The sequence below is a fragment of the Episyrphus balteatus genome, chromosome 2 (assembly GCF_945859705.1).
Source record: "Episyrphus balteatus chromosome 2, idEpiBalt1.1, whole genome shotgun sequence".
Taxonomy (NCBI): domain Eukaryota; kingdom Metazoa; phylum Arthropoda; class Insecta; order Diptera; family Syrphidae; genus Episyrphus; species Episyrphus balteatus.
Window position 1 is genome coordinate 23495944 of NC_079135.1, and position 19484 is coordinate 23515427.

Below are 19484 nucleotides of genomic sequence, written 5' to 3' on the forward strand. Positions count from 1 at the left end.
AGTTGCTCTTTTTAAACATCAAAAATGTTTCGTGTTTATTATTTTGAAAAAAAAAGAAAGATTTTATTAAAACAAAAATTAAAAAATAACGCCTAATTCACCCAATGACACGTTTTTGAAAATTTTATTTATCAAAAACAAATTTCTTTAATCCAAAACATTTATATCCAAAATTTTTATTTCGATTTAAATCTAAGCAATGTTATTGCTTTTAAAAAATTCATTTAAATTGAAAAAGTTATTGGGAGGTAATCAGAAATTTAAAAACCGAAAAAAAAACTTTCTTGTCTAAAAACTATTACTTGAACTTTTTAATCAGTTCCAAAATCTATCAGCTCTGTAGAGCGTTCTTTTTCAATTTCTTAGCGTATTAATTCTTAAATACCAGGAACAAAAAGCTTAGAGAAAATTTGTGCCAACTCCAGTAAAATAAATTAAAAAATATGTTTTATAAAGAAGAACTAAATTTTGTTCTGAAAAAATTCTGACGAATATAATTAAGGTACTTGTGCCTTTGAAAATTCAAAATTCATTTGGACTTTAGCTTAAACAAAAAGTATCTAAACGTTGTGTGTTATACAATGGCCAACCATCAAAGAACGATATTAGGTATGTTATATCGATATTATACTTTGGATACCTAAAATACATCTTGTTTCGTATTTGTTGCAAGAACATCCCTTCATAAATAATGTAATTCTTCATTTAGCTAAATGCATGTTCCATTATAATTTATTAATAATTAATATTGCCTATTGCACTCTAACCTCTAAGTTGTCTCTAGTGCAAAAATATTAATGATAAAATCAGTAATATTGCAAAAAGGATTATTTATAGGCCTTTAAAAACACCCTCTTTAAAATTCAATAGTTCCTAGTTTGATTTTGAATTTCTTCGTTGACTGTTATCAACAACAAAAAAATGTTGTTCTTTCAAGGAATTGTCTTAATTTTTCTACTCATTGTTAAATCAAGTTCCTCACAATATTCTCATCTAACAGAACTTATTCAACGAGCCTACAATGAAAATGACTCACCAACTATTACATTTGTCAACTTTAATAAGGACTTTCTATCAATTTTCTTGCAAGAAAATTCCGAAATACCAGTTTTGATATTAAACAACTTGGAAATTGAATACGATAAATTCCCCAACGTCATCTTGGTGGTTCAAGTGCTTGAAAATGAATCCATTGAAGATGATAAAGTTTTGAAAAAAATTATCCCTAAACTCCGAGTTCGAAAATGTGTAATAATATTTGGAAGTAATTCTAACAATTTGGAACAAAGTTTTTCATTTCTTGCGAGCAATAATTTTCGACTTATACTTGGAATTGCTGACAACATTTCATATGCATATTTTCCATATGCTGACAATAAAATGCAGACATTTTCTAAAGATGAACCTTTTCCTCAGCCCTTAAAGGATTTAAATGGATTTACTTTTCGAACAACTTGTATTCGAGACATTCCACGACTTTCTCCTTTCGTAGGTTTACTGAAAGAGAAACAAGAAATATCAGGATTTTTGGGAAAATTATTTCTAACCTTTATTCATAAACACAATGCAACTTTTAGAGAAGTCTTGAGCCAACAAAGCATAACAATGGGAATTGATGAAATAATAACTGCAAGTCTTGAAAATAAACTCGACCTTAGTATGAATGCTCACAAGCCACAGCTATCATTTGGCTGGAGTTATCCAGCAAAAGTCATCTCTAATGTTTTAATGGTTCCAGCAAATGGTTACGTCAATCCCGATGAATATTTCATTAGACCATTTAGTACTGGAGTTTGGATATGCATTGGGCTATTTTTGGTTTATATCACAGTGATGAAAATCTTGCTTAACAAATGTCGTCAGAAGAATCCCGAATACTGGCATAGTTTCAGTGAAGCTTATTCAGCAATCTTGATGATATCTCCTGGAAAAAAGGTTACATCCAATTACAGATTCCACATTCAGGTTTTCCTGTTCACCTTCTTGATTGGAAGCATCTATGTGGTCTATTTCACCTCATTTATGACAACTTTTATACAAATCAAGCAATACGATACCATTCAAGATCTAATTGATAATAAACTCCCAATAATGCTACCAGAATTCGATTATCAATTAATTTTGAACACTAGTGTCTATTCGCAGAAATTTTTAGACCTATTTGTGCCAGTTAGCAAAGAAGTTTATTATAAAAAAATTGGTCATTTGAATGATAATAGCCATGCCCTTGTTATTAGCGAGGATATAATGGATTTTTTCAATACAATCGAACGGACTTTGAAGTACAATCCTACGTTTCATAAAAATAAAGAAACATTAAATTTCGATTTGTTCAGCTATATAATGCCTCCGAATTCAGTATTCGAAGAGATTTTGAATGATTGCATTATGCGAATACAAGATTCGGGAATAATTCAGAAGTGGGATTCGGATTTTACTTTTAATGCTGTGGAACAAATTAAACCTATTTGGAGTGGTAATTTTTTGAATATTTTGAATAAGGGCATCGAGCATGTTGCATTGAATATTGGACATTTTAAATTTGCTTGGGCCTTGGGAGCTATTGGATTGATTTTGGCAACTTTGGTGTTTTTATGGGAATATTTTGAAGTGAATACAAAAATTAAAAAAATATATGCCATCTTTTTTTATAAATTTTAAATTTTTAAATAATTAAAAATAAAATAATTTTTTTGAACATAGAAGTGATAATACAATATTTTTAGAATTGATAATAAATTTAATATTTTCTCTTCAATAGTTTTCAAATGTTTTTATGATTAAGTTAGTGTTTATATTATCTGTTATGATTGTATAAAAAAAAACACATGTTTTAAGCAAATACACGTATAAACAAAATACCTACACCTTTAATTTAGATAAAAAAAAATGGTTTTATCAAGGGGCACGGTAGTGCCCAGCCAAGTTCTCTAGCAATTTTGGCACTACACCCTTATTTACAGGAAACAACTCAGGTTATTTGTGACCCCCCTCTAACTTATATATACTATATGTTCCAGAAATTTTAAACTCGCTTCAAAATTATGGAGAACTTCCCGTTATCGTAGGCACGTAGTGCATACAAAGGAAAAAATCGCCCATTTTCGCAGAATTTTTATCAAATATTTTAGAGCACTTCCGACCATCGTAAAATCTTAAAACTTGGTAGATGGGTAGAACATTATGGACTTTATACCTACAAAGGAAAAAAATTAAAATTTGAGAATTTAGGCCAGGGGCGTGCCAACCGCCCATTTTTTCTGAATTTGCATCAAATATTTTAGAGGACTTCTATTAGAATCTCATTCAATTCAATTTCAATTTTGTTTTATTGAACATACTATATACAATTGACTTAAGCTTAACTTATTTCTAATAAGATACATTGATTGATATTAAAATTTGTTGGCACATATGGGGCCTAACCTTATACAATGGATAAAAGATAAAATATATGTAAATATAGTACATGAATAGGCTTAATTTTACAAGTCTGCTGACTAGGTTATCCTCGGGGTGTTCCGTCCCGGTTGTCCAGTTGTGGTATTGATAATGGTGGGTTGGGTGGTATGGCAATTAGCCGCGGTAGTAGGCCGATTGCGTATCGGCGTAAAAGTAAACTACTTCCTCGTTGTCGGTTGAGATTATGTGCTCATCCAGAATATCCAAAGCACTAAGGTATCTGATGGGTTCGGGATGTCGTTGTTGGGTTCTCATGCTTCTCATCAGCTGATTGGGGTGGTTGGCGATGCTTCCGACAAGTTTCTTTGCAGATTGCAGCAGATACTTTTCCAACGTTATGATGTTTGCTTCCTCGTAAAGTCGCTCGTTGCTGTAGTATTTTTGTCGCTGTCGATCGAAGTAAAGTCCGGTGCAGATCCTCAGGATTTTCCTCTCAAAAATTTGAAGTTCCTTCATGGCTGTCTTGGAAATGGTATACCATACCGGAAAGCTATAGGTGATGACAGGTCGTAGAAGCTGCTTGTAGATCAGGAGTTTCGTTGGTTGGCTTAATCCGTTTCTTCTCTTCATCAGGGGGTGAAGGCGATGGAAGGCGTAGTTGGCTTTTTTCAGGACAGACCTAGAGTAATTAGAATCTCATGTAAATGTTTTTTTTCCAAATAATAGTTAAATCAATGTGGTTTTCATTGATTTTACGTTGTTTTATGGTGATTTTTCCTCAGTGTAAGAAAAATGACTTTAAATCGTGCTCAAAATTATTGAAAAAAATTTTGTTCGATAAATCGAAAAATTAATGACACCAATTGATTTATCAGATCCAAAATAGTAGGAAATAGTCAATGGTGTAGACTGTAGACGTCTAAGCAAATTTTTTGAAAAAAAAAAACTGCACAGTGAATATAAGAAATTTTAATGCAAGAATATTAGATTTAGGGTTGGGGTCAAAATTCTGCCAAGGTCAAAATTCTTTTTTCCAAATTCTGCTTTGAAAAATTTTAATTTTTTTAAAGAAATTTGCTAAATCATTTCGTAGCGAAATTTTCTGCTTTTTTTTACTTATTTTGTCAATTTTCTTTATAAATTAATAAATTCAAAAATATCTATAAAAGGTTTGAAATAATTTAAAATTTATTTATCAAACAAAAATTAATATTAAAAAAAATTGAATATGTGAAAGATTATTTTAAATTACACAACATCTTATTAGTTTTCAACGGTATATGTATAGATGTGAGTTATAAGAATGTCAATATAGGCATTTTGAAAAATATTTGCGATAACAACAAATAGTTAGGAAAATACCAAAATTGAATAACATTAATTTATAAAAAAAAAGAATTACTAGAATTTTTTGTTCATAAATAAATGCTGTCAGAATTTTAAAAAGCAGAATTTTGAAAGACATTATAGAAAAAAGTCTGAATTTTGTAAATAAAAAGAATTTTTGTTAAAAAAGCAGAATTTTGAAAACCAGATTTTTAAAGTCAGAATTTTGACCCGCTTTTCTTAAATTAAGATCGAACTGTTACCTGAAAAAGTATACCCATAAAAATACTTTCTTCAAAAAAAAAAAAACTTTTTTGGAAAACCCCTTTTTTTAAAAAAAATCACATCGTTATTTTTCCCAGCACACATATACATAGTATTCGGGCTATATCTTGAGTAATAAACGATCAATACGAACAGAAAAACCGGCAACTGAAAGCTGAATAAACAAGCAAGAAGCACTAGAACAATTTTTCTGCGTCAATAAAGATTTTTAAGTGCAATGTATGAAAACATTTAAAAAAATCGATTTTTTAAAGGAAATTTTTGCCAAAAAAAATTTCTTGAAAGAAAAAATCGAAATATTTTGAGTCCTCATAGTTTAAAATTTTCCATGTGTAGTACACTTTCTGACAAAGATAGCAAGATAATATTCTTCAAAATCTATGGATAAATTATAAAGATATGACCATTTTTGTAACGATCAATATTTTCGACTCTTTTTGTTACTTTTTGAGTTTTTGCCTATAACCTGAGAAGCAAGCCGAATTTGAAAATTTTTATTAAGTAATTTTTTGTAGATAATTAAATTTCCTATCGATGTTTATCCTTTTAAAAATTTTAAAATTTAAATATTGTAAAAAACCTTAAGAAAATATTTTCAAAAAAGAGAAAAACGATATTTTTGATGTTTTTACTCATTAGCCTATTTTTATTTTTTAAGCATTTATAGATATTGAACATGTTATGGAGAAAAGAAGACACTTAATTAAAATATATAAAATATAGACTTTCAAAATCTTCTGTTTTTGGTATTTTTGTGCGATTTCTTTATCATATTTTAAAAGTTGTAATAAGGAATTTTATATTACCATATCGACTCCTTAATATTAATGATGAATTATGATTTTCAGTAAGTTTTGTTTCATTTTAAAAAAGTAAGAAAGAAAACAATAAAAGTAATAAAAAAGAAAAAATATCAATATAATAAATCAAAACTTGAGATTTAATAGAACATCCTTGATTCTTAATACTAAAGTATTGAATTTTAATAAATCTAGTAGTAGATTTAGAAATGTAATACATACCTTGTACATTAAGTGGGTCAAAAAAATCGAAATTCTTTTTTTTTTGATTTGGTACTCCGAAAAATCGATTGCTAGACCCCTCTAGAATATACACACCAAAAAATATGAGCTCTTTATATTAATACGAAGGTCCGCCGCTTTGCAATTTTCCATTTTTACATCAAGCTTCTACTAAAAAAAAAATAATTTTTTTATTAATTGACTTTTTAGCAAATTTCTTTTCATATTCTTGTAGGAAATTGAACGCTCTACAAAAAAAGCCTTATACACTTTATTCGTTTATCTAACCGTTGAATAGATATTTGAGGTCCAAAAATCGAGAAAATCTTTAAAAATTCGTTTTTTGTTCTTAATTTTGTAACAAATTGCAAAAATTATAATAATCAAACGCGCAAGACATATTCTTGTTGGATATTGATTGTTCCACAAAAAAGGTCTTAATAACTTTTTTCATTAATTTAACCATTCTAAAGATATTCGAGGTCAAAGTTAAAAAAAAAATATAAAAACATTTTATATTTTTAAAAAATTTCCAATTCACTGAAACTTCACTATTTTTGAACGTTTAGTTCAACAAAAAATTCCTTGGAATCAAATTGATTGCTTTAACCGTTGCCATGTAACCCAAACATTTTTAACAGTGTATAAAACATATTGTTAATTATTTATGGCACGTGTCTACCTTTATAGCTCAAAACTCATATAACAGAATTCATGTTTCATTATAAATTAACTAATAATTAATTCTGCCCTAACTTGTCCCTAGTGCAAAAAAAAAAAAATTATAAAATCAGTAATTTTGCAAAAAGGATTATCTATAGGAATTTAAAACATTCTCTTTAAAAAAAAAATACAATAATTATAAAAAACTATTTCTAGTTTGATTTTGCATTTCCTCGTTGACTGTTATTAACAAGAAGAAAATGTTGGTTTTTCAAAGAACTGTCTTAATTTGTCTACTCATTGTAAAATCAAGTTCCTCACAATATTCTCATCTAACAGAACTTATTCATCAAGCCTACAATGAAAATGACTCACCAACTATTACATTTGTCAATTTTAATGAAGATTTTCTATCAATTTTCTTACAAGAAAATTCCGAAATTCCAGTTTTGATATTAAACAACTTCGAAATTGAATACGACAAATTCCCTAACGTCATATTAGTAGTTCAAATGCTTGAAAATGAATCCATCCAGAATAATAAAGTTTTGATAAAAATAATTTCAAAACTTCGAGTTCGAAAATGTGTAATATTGTATGGAAGTAATTCTAACAATTTGGAACAAAGTTTCTCATTTCTTGCGAGAATTAATTTTCGACTTTTACTTGGAATTGCTGACAACATTTCATATGCATATTTTCCATATGCTGACAGTAAAATGCAGACATTTTCTAAAGATGAACCTTTTCCTCAGCCCTTAAAGGATTTAAATGGATTTACTTTTCGAACAACTTGTATTCGGGACATACCACGGCTAACTCCCTACAAAGGTTTAAAAAAAGAAAAACGTGAAATTGGAGGTTTTTTGGGAAAATTATTTCTTAGCTTTATCAAAAAACAAAATGCAACTTTTAGAGATGTCTTGTACCAAAAAAATATGTCAATGGGAGTTGGTGATATAATAATTGCAAGCCGTAAAAATGAACTCGATCTTAGTATGAATGCTCACAGTCCACAATCAAGAGGGGGCTGGAGTTATCCAGCAAAAGTCATCACTTGTGTTTTAATGGTTCCAGTAAATGGCTATGTCAATCCTGATGAATATTTTGTAAGACCATTTAGTACTGGAGTTTGGATGTGCGTTGGACTATTTTTGGTTTATGTCACAGTAATGAAAGTCTTGCTTAACAAATGTCGCCAGAAGAATCCCGAATACTGGCATAGTTTCAGTGAAGCTTATTCAGCAATCTTGATGTTAGGCCCAGAAAAAACGGTTACAACAAATTATAGTTTTCATATTCAGGTTTTCCTGTTCACCTTCTTGATTGGAAGCATTTATGTGATCTATTTCACCTCCTTTATGACAGCTTTTATACGAATCAAACAATACGATACCATTGAAGATCTAATTGATAATAAAGTCCCAATAATGCTACCAAAATACGATTATAACTTAATTTTGAAAACTAGTGTATATCCGAAGAAATTTACAGAATTATTTTTACCAGTTGATTTAAAAATGTATACTCACCACCTCTATTCATTGCATAGTATAAACTTTGCCTTTGTTGTTGGCGAGGATAGAATGGATTTTTTTAATACAGTCGAACGGACTTTAAAGGAGCCTTTATTTCGCAAAGCTAGAGAAAAATTGAATTTCTATTTCCTTAGCTATATAATGCCTCCGAATTCAGTATTCGAAGATATTTTGAATGATTGCATTATGAGAGTACAAGATGCGGGATTAATACAGAAATGGGATTCGGATTTTACTTTTAATGCTATGGTGCATCTAAAACTTTTTTGGAAGGATCATTTTTTTACAGGCATCGAGCATGTTGCATTGAATATTGGGCATTTTAAATTTGCTTGGACTGGATTGGCTGTTGGATTGATATTGTCAACTTTGGTGTTTTTATGGGAATATTTTGAAGCTAGTAAGAAAATTAAAAGAAATGTTTAAAGTTGGATTGTCTTTGATGGAACTTATTTTTTTTACTTTCAATATTTAAATGGATAAAAATAAAATCAGTTTTTGTACTAGAAGTGGTTACACGCAACATTTTTAGAATTGATAATAAAAATTATTTCTTTTTTGCTCTTGAATGGTTTCAATTTTTGTTTAAGTAATTAAGTTAGTATTGCCTTCTGCTATTGAAAAAAAAAGTTAAAAGAAAGCACGCAGAGAAAAATTGACGCCAGGGCGCTATTTAATAAAAATTGACAATATGACAGGTTACTGGTGAGAGTTTTGTAAATGAAAACTTGACAATTGTCTAAGTCCCGACCTGTGAAAAAATTGACAATTTTTTATATAGAATCATCGTTAATTCTATGACAATTGTCAAGATTTGATATCATAAAAAAATAGAATAAACAATAATTTTGCTGCATATACCTAAGCAGATTTTAAAAAAGATATAAAATGCCCTCGTGCTAAAATCCAAGCATTATGTGCTTTGGTTTTATACTTTTTTATGTTGCTAGAACTTTTTTCGGGCGCAATATTTTATAGAGAATCATTGACAACGAAAATCTTTTTTTAATGATTCAAAAACTTTAAAAATGTCTCTCCTGAAAATTAGCAAATTCCGACCTATGCCACTTTGCCTTGATGAAATTTTCCGAGGAATTAGAATATTGTATATAAAATCGAAAAAAAAATATATTTTCACCCTTATAAAGAGACTTTTTTGTGACCACTTTTTTGAAAATCGTAATTTTTTTATTTTTATCCTGCCAAATTCGGACCCGTGTGCCGGACAAAGAGTTAAAAATTAAATGCACTACTGGGTCGCACGAACTTGCTCTTAGAACTAACAACTTTTTATATACAAATTTGGTAGGAAGGTAAATGTATTAAAAAAAAAAACTTAAAATTTGTTCTTAAAATATAAAAAAAAACAACTCTTTAAATGAAATTGAGCTCCAAAAAAAGTATGTAAAAAAAAAATTCATCAAATATAATATATAAATGTTTTTGCGTAGAAAAAAATCGTTGAAATTAACCTAGTAATTTGGAAGATAATAAAAATTAAAAAAAAAAAAACGATTCTATTGGAGGTATACTGTTATAATAAGGGTTTTTGAAAAAAAAATTATTAAAAAATAGACCCTATTTTTAATAAAAATCGTATTAGCCATTTTTGAGAAAATTAATCTTTTCCAAAATTGGCATATGACACGTACCTACCGTTATTTTTGATCAAAAAATATTAATTCCAAAAATCCCTCTGTACAAGATTCAAAAACTGCTACACACCATAGTTTGAAGTAGATTTGGCCATACGTTAACGATGGAGCTCGTTATACAGACCGACACACAGTTTGTCGAGCCCATACAAAAGTTTATCATAAATACTTGCAGATAAGTTTTTGGAGTTTTAATATCTTTTTTTGTGTTTTTATGGCAGGAATAGAAAAAAAAATTACAAATTAACAAATTAAATAACCTATTACTTTTTTTTTTAGTATAATTTATGAAATTAACATTTATTGAAGAAGCCACTTGTGAGCAAAATTAAATTTTTTTTTATATATAAACAAAAATATACTTTTCGGTTTTTGGTGTGCTGAACTCGAATCCGAAAACAGAAAAATTCTATCATATCACGTTTTTGAAATATTCCCGTTAGAAAATCTGAAATGTCGTTTTCTAACAGTTTTTGAGGTTATGTTCTTGAACGTGGTGATATATTTTAAATACATTTCTGACAGTTTCTAAAAGAACTAAATGTTTTCTTTTAAAGCCCGTTTAAATCTTTTCAATATCTTTTTTCGACTTTGAGAAATCTTAAGTTGAAGTCAACTTGTTTTGTTTATCTTCTCTATACAAAAAAAAAACGTATGTTTATTTGCGTTTCATAGCAAATCTCGAATAGTTTTTTGTCAATCGCTTTCAAATTTTGAAATAACGTTTTATTTGCATTTTCGTAAATTCTTATATCGGCGAGGTTGATAAATACGCTATAATACACAGTAGAGCGTGGCCGGGTCAAGTAATTACATTAAAAATTTAGTATGCAGAAAAATATAATTTTTTTCTTGTTAAAAACAATATTTAAAATATTTTTAATTACCTACATAAACAGCTTTTTATACTTGTGTATGGCTAAGAATTATTAAAAACATCGATTTTTTCATTTTTGTGATCCCCTTGAAGATGTTTCTCAAAAAATGAATTATTTTGAGTACTTGACTCGCAGCACATAAATGTGAATATCTCTGGTAATCGCAAACAGAAGCAGACCAAACTTTGCCAATATTAAGTATAGGCCTAAGGCAAAATAATATAAAAAAATTATCGATATGATTTTATATATTTTTTTTTTAAATTAAGTTTAAAAATTAAATTTTTTTTTTTTGGCCATTTATCAAAGAAATTTTAATAACTCATATATAATTTTATAAATTTAATTTTTTTTTGTTATACGTTTTACAACAACACTCAAATAAACAAAATAACATTAACAAAATTTTTCAAACAATTACCAAACGTGAAATATACACTCTCAAAGATTCCCATAAATTCCTCAAAATATTTTCGATTTCCGAGGTACTCATGTTTCGGAGCTTATTTTGAATACATAACCTGGGTTATTTTCTAAGATAAATATGTTTTCATATGAGTTGACACTTCTAAATTATATATATAGCAAAAATATTAATTTTTAACAAAAAAAAAGTGATTTATCATAAGGGGACGACACACTGTGCGACAGACAGAGACAGACTGACAGACGGACTTTCGAGACCCACTTTTTTCGCATTCTCTATCATCGTAATATCGTAGAAAATTGTTTTCTCAATTTTTTTTTTACGAATGCATTTGTTAAAATGACACCTGACAATGGTTATCAAATAGAGCCACTTTACTTTACTTCTGGTATATTTAATCATAATATAGTTAAATATACTAGACATAAAGTCAAATAAACCAGACATATAGTTATATCTACCTTATTTTCTATCAGGCTTGCAGAATTGATGTTTGGTCACCATCTTGGATTATAGTTTTTGTGAAATATCACGGTTTCAATGGATCGTAGAAATAAATTTGTACAAAGAATGTTGAGTTAGACATTAAAGTGGATACCCAATGTTCTATAACTTTTTCAACAATTCCCATTAAACCAAGATAATGATCAAAATTAATTTCAACTTCCCCCAACTAAAGAATTTCTTCTTAAATATCATATTGAAACTTTCACATCATTTAAATGTGAAAATTTCCATTTAAATGCACTTTAAGAAAGAGACAGCAATCAGGAAGAATTTAATTTCGCCTGCCAACACCATATATTATAAATATCTCAAAAGTCTATCACAATCTTTGGTGGGTAGATTTTGTTGGCCATCATCCAAAAACATTCAAATAGCTGCTAATATCGTTTATGAACCATAAATCCTCTTGCAAGATTATTATCTGTTTTAATTAAAGTTTCATTATTGCAATTGGAATATTGCCAATTATTTTCTCTCTCTCTCTTCCTGCAAAAGTCCAAAATATCCAATTCCTGTCATCGTCAATCAGTTCCCATTCTACGATTGTGACTTATACGTAATGTCGCGTCGTCGTCTTCTTCAACTAAAAATCATATCCCTGACCATTATTCGCCCGCCTCCAACACCACTTCCGCTTTAGAATAATTCTCCAAATGGCAATTTGCATATCAATGTTGTTCATGCAATGTAAGCAACCATCTTACCATTCCTTTCTAGAGATATGATTAGAGGAAGAGGATCAATCGGGTGCAACCAAGCATCCCACAGCACCAAACCGGAGATGAGATTCCCTGATGAAGACGTTTAAACGAGGCTGCTGCTGCACCTGCTTCGTATTTATGTGAGTTTTGTTTAACTATTTCTCCTGGGAGATGTGGTTATTTATCGTCAAAAGGAACTTGCCATTGCACCTTTATATCCACATCCCTCCAATTCCATATACAAGATGCAATATATGCATAAGAACTTTGAAATCGAGACTTTCTCAAGACTCCCATATAAGCAATTTCCCTCCGTCCCGACTTGAGTTTGCATAGAAAGAAAATTTATAGCTTCATTTTGATGTCGTCATTGAAACGGTAAGACCAGCGAGCGATGGGAGTAGAAAGAGGGACTTGTAGACATAGCTTCTCAAATCTGCAGGTAGTTTCATTGATGTTCTCACTGGAAGAATCGTCTTCGGCAATGATGAAGCAGCAGCCAGCCTCAGCAGACACCATGTTCGAAGGCGAAACTGTTGAAGCTGATGATGATGATGACGACAACGACGACTAGCGTTTTGAAATTTAATTAATTAAACTATCAACATTGTTGCATGGCCAATTTGAATTAATAAACGCTTTCCACGTATTCTAGGCAAGGTTTTTTGGTCGTTTTGTCTTTGTTTTTTTTTTTTTTTTTTATTTCCATCATCAACATGTTGCGGCTCTTGTAGATCAAGAAAAGGTGTTATTAGATGGCCCGTTTTAAAAACAGAGTTGTAATGTTTTATGCAGTTCAGTTAACTTAGAGTGAACTGCATGTTTGTTTTTTTTTTTTTTTGAATGAAATTGAGGAAGTGGGAAAATGTTTTCAAGACATTGTATGTTTTGGAATTAATTGCAAAATTGGTGCATGAGAAAAAGATTAAGTGTAAGTGTATTAATTTTTTCATTCAGTCAGATGGAAGGTAAAGTTTTTTTTCAAACGTTTTATAGTACCTACTCAAATACTAGCTGTAGGGTGTAGACATACATCGCCTCAAAAAAAAAAAAAAAAAAAAAAACATTTTCATGCATCAAGTGTAGAAAACTAGTTTGGGTAAAAATCCCGAAATCCCAAAATTCTGAAAATCCGAAATCTTGAAAGCTCACTATCCAAAATCCAGAATCTCGAAAACACGATTTTGTCCGCGGAAAAATAAAGGCGTTCAAAAAATTTTCAGTTAGCAGACAATTTTGAATACTTTTTAAATTTTGTGTCTTATTTCGGGATTTTGGCTTTTCAAGATTTTGGGTTTTTCCGATTTGAGATTTCAGGATTCTGGATTTTTGGTGTTCGGTATTCTTGATTCAGAATTTCGCATAAAACTCCCATACAAAACTAATGAAAACACCACTGTTTTATCAGAAGAGCCAATGTGTTGCAGGAGTAGGAGTTTTTGTGAGGAGTATTTTTTTGAGCAAGATTGTTTGTAGGATTCGAAAAAAAAAATCGAACTCGAGATAAAGATCAAGCATGATGGGTGATTCCCAAAACACTTCCAAAACGCGTCAAAAACGCACCCAAAAAACGTCCAAAACGCGTCCGAAAACGTGTCAAAAACGCGTCCAAAACGCGTCCGAAACGCGTCTTAAACGCGTCCAAAACGCGTCTAAAACGCGTCCAAAACGCGTCTAAAACGCGTCCAAAACGCGTCCAAAACGCATCCAAAACGCGTCGAAAACGCATCCAAAATGCGTCCGAAACGCATTCAAAACGCGTCCAAAACGCATCCAAAACGCGTCCAAAACGCATCCAAAACGCGTCCAAAACGAGTCCGAAAAGCGTCCGAAACGCGTCCAAAACGCGTCCAAAACGAGTCCAAAACGCGTCCAAAACGCGTCCAAAACGCGTCCGAAACGCATCGAAAACGCGTCTAAAACGCGTCCATAACGCGTCCAAAACGCGTCCGAAACGCGTCTAAAACGCGTCCAAAACGCATCCAAAACGCGTCCAAAACGCATCCAAAACGCGTCCAAAACGAGTCCGAAAAGCGTCCGAAACGCGTCCGAAACGCATCCAAAACGCGTCGAAAACGCGTCTAAAACGCGTCGGACTCGTTTTGGACGCGTTTTGGACGCGTTTTGGATGCGTTTTGGAAGCGTTTTAGACGCGTTTTCGACGCGTTTTAGACACGTTTTGGACGCGTTTTAGACGCGTTTTGGACGCGTTTTAGACGCGTTTTGGACGCGTTTTAGACGCGTTTTGGACGCGCTTTGGACGCGTTTTGGATGCGTTTTCGACGCGTTTTGGATGCGTTTTGGACGCGTTTTGGACGCGTTTTGGACGCGTTTCGGACGCTTTTCGGACTCGTTTTGGACGCGTTTTGGATGCGTTTTGGACGCGTTTTAGGAGCGTTTTAGACGCGTTTCGGACGCATTTTGGACGCGTTTTAGACGCGTTTCGGACGCGTTTTGGACGCGTTTTGGACGCGTTTTGGACGCGTTTCGGACGCGTTTTAGACGCGTTTTGGACGCGTTTTGGATGCGTTTTGGACGCGTTTTGGACGCGTTTTGGACGCGTTTTGGACGCGTTTTGGACGCGTTTCGGACGCGTTATAGACGAGTTTTGGACGCGTTTTGGATGCGTTTTGGACGCGTTTTAGACGCGTTTTCGACGCGTTTTAGACGCGTTTTAGACGCGTTTTGGACGCGTTTTAGACGCGTTTTGGACGCGTTTCGGACGCGTTTTAGAAGCGTTTTGGACGCGTTTTGGACGCGTTTTGGACGCGTTTCGGACGCGTTTTGGACGCGTTTTGGACGCGTTTAAGACGCGTTTTGGACGCGTTTCGGACGCGTTTTGGACGCGTTTTGGACGCGTTTTAGACGCGTTTTGGACGCGTTTTAGACGCGTTTCGGACGCGTTTTGGAAGCGCTTTGGACGCGTTTTGGATGCGCTTTGGACGCGTTTTGGATGCGTTTTCGACGCGTTTTGGATGCGTTTTGGACGCGTTTCGAACGCTTTTCGGACGCTTTTCGGACTCGTTTTGGACGCGTTTTGGACGCGTTTTGGATGCGTTTTGGACGCGTTTTAGACGCGTTTTCGACGCGTTTTAGACACGTTTTGAACGCGTTTTAGACGCGTTTTGGACGCATTTTAGGAGCGTTTTAGACGCGTCCGAAACGCGCCCAAAACGCGTCCAAAACGCATCCAAAACGCGTCGAAAACGCATCCAAAACGCGTCCAAAGCGCGTCCAAAACGCGTCCGAAACGCGTCTAAAACGCGTCCAAAACGCGTCTAAAACGCGTCCAAAACGCGTCTAAAACGCGTCCAAAACGCGTCTAAAACGCGTCCAAAACGCATCCAAAACGCGTCCAAAACGCGTCTAAAACGCGTCCGAAACGCGTCCGAAACGCGTCCAAAACGCGTCCAAAACGCGTCCAAAACGCGTCCAAAACGCGTCTAAAACGCGTCCAAAACGCATCCAGAACGCGTCCAAAACGCGTCCGAAACGCGTCCAAAACGCGTCCGAAACGCGTCTAAAACGCGTCCGAAACGCGTCTAAAACGCGTCCAAAACGCGTCTAAAACGCGTCCATAACGCGTCCAAAACGAGTCCAAAACGCGTCCAAAACGCGTCCAAAACGCGTCCAAAACGCGTCCAAAACGCGTCCGAAACGCGTCTAAAACGCGTCCAAAACGCGTCTAAAACGCGTCCATAACGCGTCCAAAACGCGTCCGAAACGCGTCTAAAACACGTCGAAAACGAGTCTAAAACGCGTCCAAAACGCATCCAAAACGCGTCCAAACCGCGTCCAAAACGCGTCTAAAACGCGTCCATAACGCATCCAAAACGCGTCCGAAACGCATTCAAAACGCGTCTAAAACGCGTCCAAAACGCGTCCAAAACGCATCTAAAACGCGTCCAAAACGCGTCCAAAACGCGTCTAAAACGCGTCCAAAACGCATCCAGAACGCGTCCAAAACGCGTCCGAAACGCGTCCAAAACGCGTCCGAAACGCGTCTAAAACGCGTCCGAAACGCGTCTAAAACGCGTCCAAAACGCGTCTAAAACGCGTCCATAACGCGTCCAAAACGAGTCCAAAACGCGTCCAAAACGCGTCCAAAACGCGTCCAAAACGCGTCCAAAACGCGTCCGAAACGCGTCTAAAACGCGTCCAAAACGCGTCTAAAACGCGTCCATAACGCGTCCAAAACGCGTCCGAAACGCGTCTAAAACACGTCGAAAACGAGTCTAAAACGCGTCCAAAACGCATCCAAAACGCGTCTAAAACGCGTCCAAAACGCGTCTAAAACGCGTCCATAACGCATCCAAAACGCGTCCGAAACGCATTCAAAACGCGTCTAAAACGCGTCCAAAACGCATCTAAAACGCGTCAAAAACGCGTCCAAAACGCGTCCTAAACGCGTCTAAAACGCGTCCAAAACGCGTCTAAAACGCGTCCAAAACGCGTCCAAAACGCATCCAAAACGCGTCGAAAACGCATCCAAAACGCGTCCGAAACGCATTCAAAACCCGTCTAAAACGCATCCAAAACGCGTCCAAAACGAGTCCGAAAAGCGTCCGAAACGCGTCCAAAAAGCATCAAAAACGTGTCGAAAACGCATCCAAAACGCGTCCAAAACGCGTTCAAAATACGTTCAAAACGCGTCCAAAACGCGCTGAAAACGCATCCGAAACGCGTCCAAATAAAATGCGAAAAATTCTAAAAATATTTCGCGATTCTCAGAGACTTTCAGTGTTTTTCGCAATTTAATCCAAGTTTATGCCTAATGAAGCAAAACTGGCTACGTCTTCGGATTCAGCAAACTACATCAGTTACATCAGCTACATCAAAATTAAGAGGTGCCGCCTATTGTGCTTCCCGACGCACTTTATACAACATTTTTCCTACTTAGCCCATACAAAATATATCCCGAAATACAATATCGGGCTCAAGAACTGAATTTAAAGGTCGCTGATATAGTTGAGGTAAGTACCTCTGAAATAAGCTCCTGATGGTGAAAAGTACTGACAACTTTATTTTTCTTGTACCGGTGATATATTAGTCCACAAAAGTTTTATAGCTTTAATTGAACTTGAAACCTGCCTTCAAGTAATCATCTTTATTCTTTAATAGGTCGTGTCTCCTTAAACACCTTCAACTTCTTCAACACTCTAGTTTCATTATCTTCCACCCTCGACCCGTCAAATCGTCCGTTAAAAAAAAGTTAATTTCTCATAAAATTTCTGGTACAAAACCCATTTTCCCACTGATTATCACATTAATTTCATAATTCCTGACCTGCCACAATCAACGAAGGTGCTCTACGTCTTGAACTTGTTGCATTTTATACAATTCTACAATTATTATTGTAACGAAAGATTATGCTGCGAGACGTAGTCGTGGGTAGTTACAACTTATAAGCCATTATCCCACCTTCATTCCTTCGTTACGAAGACGACGCAACGACGACGCGACGTTATGTATAAAATGTGCAACGAGAAAAGAGTCTGCTTCGCATAGTTTTCTTTTCTAGATGCCATGCCAACGAGAACATTTTCATTAAAATCCAAAAAAAAAAAAAAAAACGAAGTAGAAAAAGTTTTCTCTAAATTATGTACCCGCTTCCTATTTCTTTTTTTGATGATGAGGGGTGTCAGGGGGATATAAAACAAGGAATATCCCGGACAAAAAACACACTATTCCAGCCACCCACTAATGGTTTTTTTTTTTAGTGTGTATTTTTTGCAATATGCCCGCCTTGATTCTCTTGTTACCTTTATTCGCGCAATAATTTTCGCTAAAGAAGCTGGGAAATGTTCACTCCATCTGACTTGTAGGTATAAAGATTTGAAAAAGGGGACAAGGGATGAGAGTTTGGGTGTTAGTAGCTTTTTACAAGCGTTCCTAAGCGGATTTACATTTTTATTACCATGGAAATGTTTCATCACAGTCAGAGCGCAGCGCAACTCGAATAGAGTTACATCTTCTTATACTTACGTTTGCGAGCATCCATAAAGTTTGTTGGTGAATGGGGGTATAGAGGGGTTGACAAGGAGGCATTATCCAGTGGTATGGAACTGTTGGGATAAGGAATAACCGTAACCGCTAGATTGCGGTTGAAGAGAGTATGGTGGTGGTGATGGTAGAGAGTGTAGCACACAATTGATGCTGGTGGAATAATTTTAATGCCCGTGTAGTTTTAATGAAGTTATGAGCTCGCTTAAGCCTCGCCATCAGGTGTGGGTGAGACCTTAAGTTGGCTAGGGAAGATAAGAGAGAATGAATAGTGTTCTGGCAGCGGGATTTAAGTCAAGTGGGTGGGACGAAATGGAGAGAGGGCTTCATATTGGTTAGCGGTGGTGATGGTGTCGTTGGACACAATGTACCTATGTTAACTGTTAGACAGATCCTAGCTGTATTTTTGAGATTTTCAAGAACATACTCAAGTTGGTACTTATCTAGGTTATTTGAATATGGAAGCAAAGGAGGCAATATAGGGATTTGAATTATCAGTTGTAAATTGTTCATTTGGATTATAGGAGCATTTTTCTAACGCCATTTTCTAACGTTACACTCTCGCACTTTCGCAGTGCGGCAAAAAATTTCAATTAAAAATTAACTATTAGAGATACAAAAATCGTCTATAGCCTATTTGAAAGATAATAACCTAAAGCTAAATCCAAATGAAGTATTTTTAAAAATTCCGTCATTTAATAGGGTAAACAGGGGTAAAACGGAAAGATGAAATTTGGGCTAAAATCTAAACGCGAAGTAGTAGAAAATTGATTTTTTTTGCTATAGATAGATGAGATTATTTTAAGAATAACTGCATTTAAGAAACAGTTCTTAAAATTTTTTAAACTAAGCTATAACGTTTTGTTTGAACGTTGTACACGTGATGGGGCTATGACAAAATGATGATTTTGGGTAAAGGAAATTTTTTTTGACCATTCTAAATATGCCAGATGAAAGATGAGGGAAAAAAATTAGGCGTCTAATACGGATTTTTTTTCCTACACTCTGCGTTTCGAAATATGAATTTTTGAAAAACACCTTGTTTTTTAGGGGTATTTTTGGGTAATTTTTGTTTTT

General features: G+C 34.0%; 2 protein-coding genes across 2 annotated transcripts in view; both read left to right on the forward strand.

Annotated features, from left to right (window-relative positions):
- The first annotated feature begins 581 nt into the window (after positions 1–581).
- Positions 582–2784, forward strand: LOC129908427 (uncharacterized). Its single transcript, XM_055984889.1, has 3 exons — positions 582–609; positions 1001–2476; positions 2762–2784. The coding sequence occupies exons 1-3, from the start codon at positions 582–584 to the stop codon at positions 2782–2784; spliced, it is 1527 nt and encodes a 508-aa protein (XP_055840864.1).
- Positions 2785–7636: 4852 nt separating this feature from the next.
- LOC129908431 (uncharacterized) overlaps positions 7637–19484 on the forward strand; it is a 45330-nt gene continuing 33482 nt past the window's right edge. Inside the window, exon 1 of the mRNA XM_055984893.1 lies at positions 7637–8636. Within this exon, the coding sequence (XP_055840868.1) occupies positions 7637–8636 (1000 nt within the window). The remainder of the gene's footprint in view (positions 8637–19484) is intronic.

Coding starts and splice junctions, on each gene's coding strand:
- LOC129908427 (XM_055984889.1), top strand. CDS start 582: ATGGCCAACCATCAAAGAACGATATTAG. Junction 610..1,000: donor CCATCAAAGAACGATATTAG/GTATGTTATATC, acceptor CTCATCTAACAG/AACTTATTCAACGAGCCTAC. Junction 2,477..2,761: donor AATTAAACCTATTTGGAGTG/GTAATTTTTTGA, acceptor TCTCTTCAATAG/TTTTCAAATGTTTTTATGAT.